General features: G+C 28.8%; 2 protein-coding genes across 3 annotated transcripts; one reads left to right on the top strand and one right to left on the bottom strand.

The window, feature by feature from the left end:
- Nucleotides 1-203: 203 nt before the first annotated feature.
- Nucleotides 204-4,025, bottom strand: LOC145952086 (uncharacterized). Its single transcript, XM_083064310.1, has 5 exons — nucleotides 3,859-4,025; nucleotides 3,726-3,760; nucleotides 2,392-2,570; nucleotides 1,664-2,261; nucleotides 204-1,372 (listed from the first exon to the last, which is right to left on the bottom strand). The coding sequence occupies exons 1-5, from the start codon at nucleotides 4,023-4,025 to the stop codon at nucleotides 204-206; spliced, it is 2,148 nt and encodes a 715-aa protein (XP_082920436.1).
- Nucleotides 4,026-9,877: 5,852 nt separating this feature from the next.
- On the top strand, nucleotides 9,878-12,279 carry LOC145951884 (protein S-acyltransferase 10-like). Of its 2 annotated transcripts, XM_083064057.1 has the most exons (4): nucleotides 10,461-10,978; nucleotides 11,115-11,252; nucleotides 11,340-11,373; nucleotides 12,057-12,188. In XM_083064057.1, the coding sequence occupies exons 1-4, from the start codon at nucleotides 10,899-10,901 to the stop codon at nucleotides 12,159-12,161; spliced, it is 357 nt and encodes a 118-aa protein (XP_082920183.1). In that variant the 5' UTR covers nucleotides 10,461-10,898; the 3' UTR covers nucleotides 12,162-12,188. The 2 variants fall into 2 exon arrangements, with proteins under 2 accessions (XP_082920182.1, XP_082920183.1); XM_083064056.1 differs by having other exon boundaries at nucleotides 9,878-11,252; nucleotides 12,057-12,279.
- Nucleotides 12,280-12,769: the final 490 nt, after the last annotated feature.

The raw sequence follows: 12,769 nt of genomic DNA, 5'->3' as shown, positions 1-12,769 counted from the left end.
CAAACATCGTTGTCTTGCATAGATTTCATCTCATCCTTCATGGCATCAATCCACTTTTGAGAGCTAGAACTTTGCATAGCTTGACAGAAGCTGATTGGATCATCCTCTATTAAACCAATGCCATCCTCATGTTCTTGAAGAAACACAATGTAATCATCTGAAATTGCACTTTTCCTTTCTCTAGTGGATCTCCTTAATGACACTTATTGAGATTGTTGAGCTTGCTCTATAGGTATTTGAGGGAGAACCTCAATATTGTCTTGTGTAGGGACAATGTCAGGAATAACTCCATGATTGTCACCTATTACTAGGGTAGGTACTGGAATAGTAATAGGCACGAGGACTTGATCACTGTCAATGACAGGTTCTTCCTCAAAGACAACATTTCTTATGTTCTTTTCCTTCCCAAACTCAACATCCTCAAGGAATCTCGCATTCCCCGTCTCAAAGAATGATCTAGTAGTGGGATTGTAAAATTTATAGCCCCGAGAGCGTTCAGGATAACCAACAAAATAACAGCTAACATTCCTTGACTCCAGCTTGCTTTCATGCGGCCTATAAGGACACGCTTCAGCCGGACAACCCCAAATATGTAAATATTTTAGACTTGGCCTTTTACCCGTCCATAGCTCATAAGGAGTTTTGTTAACTGCTTTACTTGGTACCCTATTTAGGATGTACTCTGCAGTCTTAAGCGCTTCTCCCCATAATGACTCTGGTAAGGAAGAATGACTAATCATACTTCTCACCATATCCTTAAGAGTCCTGTTTCTACGTTCTGCAACACCGTTCATGCTTGGTTTCCCAGGCATAGTATACTGAGGAACGATGCCACATTCCCTTAGAAAAAGCGCAAAAGGCCCTGGACGTTGTTCACCTGATCCATCATATCTACCATAATATTCACCACCACGATCAGATTTGATGGCCTTAATTTTCTTTCCAAGTTGAAGCTCAACTTCAGCTTTAAAAGATTTGAAAACATCTAGGGATTGAGACTTCTCATGAATTAAAAATAGGTAGTCGTACCTTGAATAATCATCTATGAACGTAATGAAATATTGTTGTCCATTCCAAGATTCCGTAGGGAATGGTCCACAAATATCTGTGTGAATTAATTCCAAAACGTCCTTTGCCCTTTCGGCACCTAATTTTCTAGAATTTGTTTGTTTACCCTTAATACATTCAACGCAAACCTCAAAGTCTGACAAGTTAAAGGTTTCAAGAATCTCATCCGACACAAGCCTCTGAATTCTCTGTTTAGAGATATGGCCTAAACGCTTATGCCATAAGGTGGCTGAGTTCTCATTTATTTTATGCTTCGTACCACGAGAATCAATGTTAAAATTTTCTTTATTGGAACTAACTACATCTAGTAAGTATAAATTATCAATTAAAGAACCAGAACCAACAACATTTGAATTTTGATAGAGGCTAAATTTATTATTTCTAAATGAACAAGAAAAACCAAATTTGTCCAAACTAGAAATAGAAATTAAATTCCGCCTAAAAGACGGTACAACAAAAGTCTCAAATAAATCCAAATGAAATCTAATTTTTAACTGTAATCTAAATGTCCCAATAGCCTCCACTATGACCTTGTTGCCATCACCCACATATATAAATCTTTCATTATCACTTGGCGGTCGGCTCCAAAGGCAACCTTGCATGGATACATTAATGTGAGCAGTAGCACCAGAATCTACCCACCAAGTATCACGTGGTACAAAAGCTAAATTAACTTCAGAACAAACAAAAGAGAGAAAATTAGCTTTCTTTACACGCCAAGAGGCGTACTTGGGACACTCTTTCTTCATGTGCCTAGGCTTCTTGCAGAAGAAGCAAGTAGGTGTGTTCTCATCCTTTTTGACTTTCTTTAGTTGAGAAGTCATTTCTACAACATCCTTATTATTCTTTCTCTTCCTATTATGAAAGCTTGACGCTAAATGAGCACTTTCAGTCTTTTCTCTTTGTTGCCTTTCCTCCTCTTGCACACAGTGAGAAATCAATTCATTCAAGATCCATTTATCTTTCTGAGTATTATAACTCACCTTGAATTGTCCAAAGTGTGTAGGAAGAGAAATCAAAACTAGATTCACGAGCAAGTCATCAGACAACTCTAACTTTAGTGCTTTTAGTTTTGACGCGAGATTAGACATTTCCATAATGTACTCATTTATGTTTCCTTCACCTTTGTATCTCATAGAGATAAGTTTAGCAAGCAAACTTCTTGCATCAGCTTTCTCATTACTGGTGAAATACTGCTTAACAACACCAAGGAAACCTTTAGCATTGTGGCTCTCAGAAATAGAGCCCCGAAAAACTTCTGGATCGAACAGATCGCTTCATGATCATCAAACACATTCGGTTTGAGCGTTCCCACTTTTCAACCTTATCCTCATCCGGGTTTTCCGGATTTGGAGTGGGTTTCTCAGCCCGAAGTGCAAGATCAAGATCCATACAGCCAAGAATTATCTCAACTGCTTCCTTCCAGGCCTTAAAGTTTGTCCCATTAAGCATAGGTATACAATTAATTTGAGCAGATAAGTTAACAACACTAGCAACAACAACTGTAATAGAACATAGAAAAAAAAATTTAATTTAATTACATGCTCACACTAAAATAAAATAAATAAAACATGCAGATTATTTACATAATAGACCCATTACAAGATACCGAGCACAACATTAATTCTTTGTCTTTGGACAAACAAATCAACTTGTTAGTGGTACTCTCAATGCAACGATCAAATATTGACAATTAATTCTGTCAAATAATAGCCTTTCTTTGGACCGACTATTATTCACATGATTGTAACTTTATAGTTGTCACATATTTATCATCACAAGCATGTTATTATTTGGCCAAATTGTGTCTTCCTTTGGGATGAGCACAAATTGCATAAATAATCTCATACTAACATCTATTGTAATTTTTAATCAAATTAATTTCTATAATAGGGATTGTTTTGGCAATATATTACATCAATTTATTTAATTAAAAATTACTAGACAAATTAATTAATAAAGAGGGTCTATAATCTGCCAACATTCGCACTCAAATTTGATATATATATAAAAATATCAATTTAAATTTGAACATAATATCAATCAAATTTCAAGAAAATAATTCTTACGCGAATGCCATTAAAAATTCGATAATGTGGAATTCAATATATTAATCATATAATTTTCCCAAATATCATTTAATATAACAACAATGATTTTGACAAAAACAAAAAAAAAAATCCTACTTTTGGTGGTACTCAAAGGATAAAACATAATATTATTTTCCGACTTCTGGTGAGAAAAATATTCTTTTATTTCATTGTTGCACAATTAACTCACTTCTGGTGAGAAAATATTCCTTTATTGCATTGTTGCTCAATTATCTCACTTCCGGTGAGAAAATTTTTCTTTATTGCATTGTTGCACAATTATCTCACTTCCTGTGAGAAAATTAAAAATTCAAAAAATTTCTACATTTGACAATGTCTTCAGGATCATTGCAAAATTGTTACATATACAAATTTATAACATCCACAGAAAATTATACAATTTCACAGAAAAATCTCTTTAATTAAAAATTCAATTTTTAATCGATCTCTTTATCCGTATAATCAATTAAACCAAATTGAAGCAAAAAAAAAAAATGACCAACGCATTCAAATACACGTATTATCAATGAAGAGAGAAAAAAAAATTGTAACAATACGCTTTAGAACCCCATAACCTAATAACAACGGCGGCTCTGATACCACTATTGGGATAAATTTCTTAAGCCAAATAGAAATTATCCATTAATTAATATTAAGAATCGTTGTCTCAGATTATAGAGTTAATGTTAATAATACGTACCTGTCTCCATTGACGTTGATCAAAAGGTTGCAGCGGAATAGTCTTTTGGTGCAATGATCTTCCTCAGCCAAATCACTGGATTCCTTGATGGTACTTGATGTTACTCTTCTGATGGGGAGACAGAGAGACGTGTGTTTTTGATTTGGCATATTGGGGACCATGACCATCTTTATGATTTTAAACCTATTAGGGTTTCAATTAACCTCTAACGGGCCAAATCTGGTTTCCACTTATATGGGTCCATATCAGTTTTTCCTGTTGGCAGTCTAAAGGCTCACTAAAATTATATCACTTTTATTGAGCCTAACTAAATGTAAATAACTAATATAAATACTACAAATAATATATGAAACCCACAATATATTATTGAGCCCAACTATATTAATTATATTTATATACTCTTTCATAATTATTTTAGTTGAATTTTTTTTTGGCAACTGATATGATTCATATTACAAGAGAGTGTTTGCTAAAGGAATAAGGTTTAGTTTCTTAGGATTTTTATTTTGATAATATTAGTTTTCTTTATTTGATATATAACTTATTTTAATTATATAATGTTACCCTATACATATAAATACTCTCCATTTTATGTGAATTTTAATATATTAAAGAGACTAATATTTACCGTATATACATAATACTATTAGATACTATAAAATCTATTAACGTAGATATTAGTAAAAAAAGCATAAAATTTGTTGAATCAGATATTTTTAGAAATTAAATGTTACATGTCATAAATATTTTTATCTCACATTCCGACAATATTGATGATATGGAGAGAACCTAACTATTCAAACATTAGAGAAAATTTTAATTTTTGTTAAAAGGCCACGATGCCTTTTTTCTTTTCTTTTTCTTTTTAATGCAAAATCGCTAGTCGGTGTTCATCGTCATCCAAAATCTTCAATCTCCATTGTTCTTTTTTCAAATACTATTAAGAAGACAACAACATGGTTGGATTAATTTCTCACACATGCACTTGCATAAAAGAGTACATTGTGTATTTTATCTTCTTTTAGTTTCATACTTTTCTATAAACTTATATGTTTTAAGAATATTTTTGTAATCATATGCGTGTTAGATAAAATTAATTATGTAATTATGGAGTTTGTTTAATGTATAATTTCGTATAAATTAAAAAAATATTAAATACTCACTTTTACTACATTTTCAATTAAGAGATATTGAAAAGCACAAAATTTATCAATTTATTGTGCATTTCCTCGTGCCTCCGTCACATTCTCTTCTCTAGCCCTTTTCAGTATTTTATATCAATGATTTAACAATATTTCAGTATTTTACAGGTCTCCTTTCAATGGATTGCTTTGAACAAAAATGGTTGAAATATCACATAGGCAAGGAAGCAAGTAAACAAAAAGCTAGGAGTATTTTATTCATTTATGTTACTTTAAAAGAAATAATAATAATAAATAAAGAGAGAATAGGTAATCTTCCTATTTGTAAAATATATGATGTTGTAATCTATATATGATATTTGTAACAAAAAGTCATGACACTAATTATAAGTATGCTATATGGAATCTATCTATGGTGAAAGAAAAAATATTTTTTTTTAATTAAGGAGAAGTTAATTTTTATTGGGAAGAGAGATTAAATTTAGTAGTGAGATGTTTTGTGTTTTTCAAGGCTCTTAATTGAAAAGGTGGTAAAAGTGGATATTTAATGCTTGTTACTTATGCAAAGTTGTACAAGATAGATAAACTCTATAATTATAAACTAATTGAAAACTTATAAATTATAAGTTGGAAGTTGAAAAGACTTAAAGTTTTTGTAAGTAAACTAATTAATTTTAAATTATTTAGCAAAATTAACGAATAAGCTAATTATTATAAGAAATTTTTCATTTTGTGAGTTTTTTTTTTATATTGTGGCGGTTTTTGTTCCCTCAAAATAAGTAATGGTGGTTTATAAAAACGTCGTAGTTATGTTTGTCACAAGTATTATATGGCAGTTTTTATCAATCTCCATTACCTTTTCCATTCTGCGACAATTTGCTTAGAGGGAGTTTTTGACCTCATCAATTTAAATAATGTTTTTTTTAATTTCATAATATATTTTATTTTTTAATCTAAATTACATTTAACCTGTATAAAAAAAATAAGGAGGTACTCATAACATAATCCAAATACCATTGGATAATATTAACTTTTTTATAAGAAAAAAATGAATTAATGGGAATACAAACTACCGATAGAAACCCATAATATAAACAACAAGATGTCAAATAAAAAAAACAATAACAACATGAAAAATAACGGTAATCAAATATTTGATATCTGTGACAACAAGACCACATTGAGTGCACAATTTAAATTCAAAATTTTTGCTCCATCCGTAATAGTAATGGACAATGAATTGATAGTAATGAAAGTAACATAACTACAAAAGAGTAACAAAATATAAATAAAAGAGTTTGTAGATTAAAAGAGATAAAAAAGGTTTCAAAATAATCAACAAAGATTAAAAAAAACTAAAAACTTTTAAGTTATAACTTACTTTAGTTAGTATAAAAAAATACACTTTAAGGTTTAAAAATAAGTTTATATACCAAATAAACTTATTTAGGTCAAATTAACTTATAAGATAATCAAAAAAACATATACCTTACTTAAATGCTGATAATTATCAAATATGCATATAATAATGAAGTATATTAGATAATTATTGAGCATGTATCTTTTGAATCGTGGTTTACCTAAGTAATTAATATTAAATGTCTTCCTATATATAAAACTCAAATGAGTACTTGATTTACCAAGATTAAGAAAAGTAGTTAATCTAGTTGATAATAATAAATTTGTTCTCTCCCTCCCTCTCTCTCTCTCTCTCTCTCTCTCTATATATATATATATATATATATATATATATATATATTTCAAAACTATCCCTGTAATACTTTTCTCTATTAATTAATACTTACCACCCTCTTAACTAATTAGAGATCATGCTTATACTACTTCTCTGTCATTATTAATATTGTTTACTCTCCTAACCAATTAGAATGTGTGTATTTTAAAGAGCATATATACAATTAATGTATTCATCAAATTAAGAGAACGTATTTTAATTATGAATATTTTAGTCAAAAAATAATTAATATATCAAATACTATGAATTGAGTCTTACATAAAAGAATAAAAATTGTTATAAGTTGGTTCTTATAAATAGGAATAGAGGAAGTAAAAATTTAAAGTAAATAATTTTATGCACATTAAATTCTTTTTATTAGATTTTTTATGGTTTGGTATTTTAGACATGAACAAGAAAAGAGAAAGACCTACAAAAAACCATGAGAAATAAGATAGCACAATGAAAGAAGTTCTTTTTGGATGCCTTACATAAGCAAGTCATTTGGTCGCTTACACAAAGCTTGACAAAGCCAAAAAGGTTTCATTGAAGATTTGGGTGAGAGAATATAAATAGGCTTAAAGGCTGTAACAACTTAGACACACCAGAAGAGAGGAACATAGAGATTTGTTCAAATGTGAGATTGTACAATTGAAAATAACTTAAAGGAACTAATTTGTACTACCTATACCAATAAGATGCATTTACTTTTCAGTATCTCATCACATAAAAACTCCATAGTTAAGTATGTTTGACTTGGAGTGATTTAGGGATGAGTGATCTTTTAGAAATTTTTTTTAGAAAGTGTGCGAGTGAAAACAAAGCACACTGAAAATTCTTATGTTATTTTATGGGGATAATTGTTGATCCTAAAGGCAGCTGGACATCTCAAAAAGAGCTACGAAGGGTTCTTACCGATGAAGAGTTTTACAATAGACATGATTAAAGTGTCGCTTATTGATGTTTAAGAAAGAGAGGAAGAAAAAGAATAAAATGAGAAAATTGTTTATGTATTATTATTCGACCCACATATTATAGAGTAGAGTGTTCTACTTAAAAGACTAATAACTTCTAATAGAAGTTGTTAGATTAGCTTCTAACAAAAGTTCTAACACTTGAATATATTGAGGAAATCAGTTACACAACTTAACATATAGGTAACTAATACTACTGCAAATATGAAAAGTAAACTAAAAATTATAATAGAATAAACCATGAAAGATAACTAGAAGATAAGGAGTAAAATTATACTCTCACTACAAGAAAAATGCTAAATAGCGACCGAAATTAGCGACCGAAATTTTTCGGTCGCTATTTTGCGACCGAATTAGCGACCGAAATTTTTCGGTCGCTATTTTGCGACCGAAATAGCGACTGATTAAAATAGCGACCGATTTAGCGACCGAAATTTTTTGGTCGCTATTTTGCGACCGAATTAGCGACGGATTTGGGTGGTAGCTAGAAAATCGGTCGCTAAATCGGTCGCTATTTAATTGTGTTTTATGAAAGCATGATCTGCAACGGAATTAGCGACCGATTTTGAATAAATATCAAAAAAAATTGCGACCGATTTTATTTCGGTCGCTAATCCTAAACTTTTGAATATTTTAGCGACCGAATTAAAATCAGTAGCTAAAACTTTTTTTTTATTTTTTATCATTCAAATGTCAATTGATGTGGCAATTTTTATTAAAATGTCAAAGCTAGGATTCGAACTATGGACATGGAGATTATGGGCCACGCATGGTACCGCTGTGCCACTTTAATTTCTTTGTAAAATATTAAAAGTAATATATATACATAATATAATATCTTTTCTAAACTTTGAAAAATCCTCAACATTATATTAGATATTTTTTAATTTAATATTAAATATCTTTTAATTAAAAAATATAATAAATCAAATCTAAAATCTGTAATAATTTATTTGATACAAATATTTAATATGAAATTATTTATTATAAATTTAGTTATGATTTTTATAATCTTTTAATTTAATACTGGATTTCTTTTGATTATAATATTTTAATATATTTTATTTGAAATATCAATTAAAATATTTTATTACCTTTTCATTTTAACTTATTGTAAAAGAATAAGAATATTTAATTTAGCAGTAATAAAAAATAACTATTATAAGATTTAATTTGTTTAATTTTATTATTTATTATAATATTTTTAGTCGCTATATTGATAAAAAAAATATTTTTAATTAAAATATATTTTAAAATTTTAATTAATTTATTTCATTCACTCTCTTTATTAAAAAGTGATAAAATATAATTTATATTCAATTAATTTAATAAAATAAAAACTTAAAAATATGTATTTAAAATCTATAACAATTTCTTAAATATAAATATTTAAAATTTTAAAATAAATGTTTATTTATTTATTTATTTTAAATAAATTAAGCACAAATTAAATGTTGTGATTTTTTTTAGAGTATTCATCCTTAAAGTTGCAAGCTCAGTTACTTGCTGTAGAGAAGGAGAAACATAAATATTGAATAATTCATCTTTTGAGAACCATGAAGGATCTCAGATCAAAGTTAGAGCAAGTGAGTATAGCTGATTTGTTTTTAAATTTTTATTGAAATAAATGATCAAAATATATTGTCTCTTTTAATGTGTTGCTTCAAGTCAAAATTAGTCAATCTGATTACAAAATAAATTAAAGGCAAAAAAATCACGTATCAATTCATATCATAATCAAATTTGATTATAAAAGAAAAATGAAAGATCATATCTGGTTCCGTGAAACATCAGTGTTTTAGCGACCGAAATAGCGACCGATTTTATTCGTAGCTACATCAGTGTTTTAGGAGTATTTTTTTTTCAACAGGGAAAAATTTATAAGAAATCTTTTAACTTCCTATTTAATTTGATTTCTACTTGTCATAATTATTTATGAACTAGATTTTAATATTTATCATCAAATGAAAATAATTTTATACCAACTTGATTTCTTTGAGAAAGTAATATATATATATATATATATATATATATATATATATATATATAATACAGAAGCTTATAATTTTTATTATCTTATAATTTAATATTGGATTTCTTTTGATTATAAAACATAGTAAATAAAATCTAAAATCTGTATTAGTTTCTTTGATAAAAATATTTAATTAATTTTAATATATAATAAAATTAATATCAAAATATTTATCTGGATTTGAGTTATAATTATTATAATCTTTTTGATTTAATATTAGATATCTTTTGATTATAAAATATAATAAATAAAATCTAAAATCTGTAGCAATATCTTTATACAAATATTTAATATCAAAATATTTATTATAATTTTAATTATGATTTTTATAATCTTTGGATTTAATATTGGATTTCTTTTGATTATAATATTTTAATGTGTTTTATTTGAAATACCAGTTAAAATATTTTATTATCTTTTTATTTTAATTTATTTTAAAATAATTAGAATATTTAATTTAGTATTATTAAAAAATAATCATTATAAGATTTAATTTATTTAATTTCATTATTTATTATAATACTTTTAGTCATTGTATTGATAAAAAAATATTTTTAATTAAAATATATTTAAAAATTTTAGTTAATTTATTATCATTCACTTACTTTATTAAAAAGTGATAAAATATAATTTATTTTCAATTAATTTAATAAAATAAAAACTTTAAAATATATATTTAAAATCTGTAACAATTTCTTAAATATAGATATTGAATTAATTTTAATATATACTTTTGATTTCTTTTGATTTGAATTATAATTTTTTATAATATTTTGATTTATTATAATTAATTAATTTCTATTTTTTTATTTTTTAGGTTAGTAGTAAGTAGTTTTCCCTCCAATTCTAGGGTTTTTTTCACCGCTAGGGTTCCCAATTCTCTGGTCCCCCCTCCCCCATCCATGGCCACCGAAATCCTAGAAGACTCCAAGCCTCCGCTCCACGAAGCCAAATCGCCACCGGCCTCCAAGATTCCGGAGAAGGATGCTTCCGCGGAGGCCGCTAAATCTGAGGACAATCAAGCGCCCTGTTCCGCCGTCGCCCTGTTCTGCCGTCGCCCCCATCAAGCGCCGCTCCCCCTCTTCCTCCGCCCAGCCCAGCGCCAAGAAGCTCTTTTGCGACCAAGAGGACCTCTCCCTCCACGGCTTTGCTAATTTTCTATGCACAGCTATGTTCGTGATGCTATGATGGTTGTTAACGAGAGAAATGTAGTATACAGAAAGGAACCGGAGGCATCAAAGTAGGCAATGCTACTTTTTTAGTATAAATTTATTATTAGGAAAAGGGAGGGATGTGATAACATGTGATTTGAGGTAAACTTGTGTTTCTGGTCTCATCTAACTATTTATTTTTAATTTTATGTTGCTCAAGCAAAGTCAACCAGCGTCGAGCAGAAATGGGAGCTTTGTTGTTTCCATGGAGGGAAACCAGATGGGAAGATATGGTTCAGGAAGCAATGCAACATCTTGGTCAAAGTTGGTGGCTGACTTGTATCCTTTTGGGTCAACAATCAGGTAGGTAGGACTGTCTTTGGCATCTACAATTTCATGCATTTTTGGTTGAATTTTTGCAAGTTATTTATGGCTTAATTCTCCTTGCAGAACATGGACATGCACCTACTGCAATGTGGAGCAGGTATGACAAATGACATTCTGTAATGTGTATTATGTTAGGGCTGTTGTATGTGTAATATGTTATTTCATATTTTATTGCTTCTTCAATGCATCTTTGGGTAATGGTGCTGCATTCATTTGATGGTTTTAGTTGTCAACATTTCGTTTTGTACAGCATCATAAAAGTCACTGCAAGGATGGAAGAAACTACGTGTTGCCCTAGTCATGTATTGAAGCATCTTTATTAAGTATAACCATCAGATTGTTAATAATATTGTTAACCTTTCCTGGATGTTACTCTACATCTTGTATCTTTAAAAAAATTGTTTGGGTATTGGTTTTGTCATTTGTGATCTAAAATTCTGAATTCAACCTGCCTTGTAACAGAGAAAAGACAGCTTAATGTCAATGTTTTTGCTTTTTAAAAACGAGTTCAAGATTTCAGTAAAAATACTAGAATCGATTTTTTATCTTGGATTGAATTCTTGTATTAGAATCATGAGAAAGCAATTTTTCCATGGATAATGACAAGATGGATTGAACTACATTTTGTAAACTGCTTTTTCCCTGTGTTATATACTTGACCTTTAGCACATTAAGAGTTCCTTCTTAGCACAATGAAAACTAGAGACCTCTCTCTTGAGTTCTAATAATTTAACTTCTTAACTTTGATGATCAATTTTTTTGTTGGTGGCCATTATACAGCCTCCACGAGCAAAGCATTGTCATGACTGTGACAAGTGTGTTCTTCAGTTTGATCATCATTGTGTTTGGCTTGGTAACTGCATTGGCCAGGGTAATCACTGTTGATTTTGGTGAGTTAATTATATTGGATTATGTAGTTCATTATTTGCATTCTAGTTTCAAGATTTTCTATTGTAGACTTTATCTGAGCTATCTTCTTTCTAGATAAGTAATTTAACTTTCACCAATATTTAAATTTTTGCTTGATGATATTATTATTTATTTGTAATTAGTCTTGATATTTAGATTAAGGAACAGTGGCCTTTAGTTTAATACAACTTTTGGCGAAGTTCAAAACATGCTTAACTCCAAATGTATTTATACCCAATGCAACATCGTATCTGCATATATAATGTACACATATTTTTTAATTTAAGTAAACTTTAGAAAATTTATAATTATAATAAAGATGATCAACCTTTTTTTGTGTATATATTTCTTGAATTATTTTACCTTTTTATAACCACTTCTAATTTATCTGCATAGATTATATATTTCAAACACTTTTAATTGCAACGTGCACTTGGTCTTCTTTTTTTCAATATTTATTATGAGAGGAATTGTGGATGAACTCAGAAACATATTTAGAAACTTAATTATGTTATCCTTACATTATTTAGTTACTTTAACTGCATATTTACTTTTATTTTCCCATTGAGTTATGTCCTTCTAAG

This window comes from Cajanus cajan, chromosome 9, assembly GCF_000230855.2.
Source record: "Cajanus cajan strain Asha chromosome 9, NIPB_CcT2T_4, whole genome shotgun sequence".
Taxonomy (NCBI): Eukaryota; Viridiplantae; Streptophyta; class Magnoliopsida; order Fabales; family Fabaceae; genus Cajanus; species Cajanus cajan.
Note: the sequence above shows the minus strand (reverse complement) of the source record. Positions and strands in the feature narration are given on the sequence as shown.

Coding starts and splice junctions, on each gene's coding strand:
- LOC145952086 (XM_083064310.1), bottom strand. CDS start 4,025: ATGGTCATGGTCCCCAATATGCCAAATCAAAAACACACGTCTCTCTGT. Junction 3,761..3,858: donor ATCAACGTCAATGGAGACAG/GTACGTATTATT, acceptor TTATCCCAATAG/TGGTATCAGAGCCGCCGTTG. Junction 2,262..2,391: donor AAAACCCGGATGAGGATAAG/GTTGAAAAGTGG, acceptor GTTGTTAAGCAG/TATTTCACCAGTAATGAGAA.
- LOC145951884 (XM_083064056.1), top strand. CDS start 11,135: ATGGGAGCTTTGTTGTTTCCATGGAGGGAAACCAGATGGGAAGATATG. Junction 11,253..11,339: donor CCTTTTGGGTCAACAATCAG/GTAGGTAGGACT, acceptor TTCTCCTTGCAG/AACATGGACATGCACCTACT. Junction 11,374..12,056: donor CCTACTGCAATGTGGAGCAG/GTATGACAAATG, acceptor GCCATTATACAG/CCTCCACGAGCAAAGCATTG.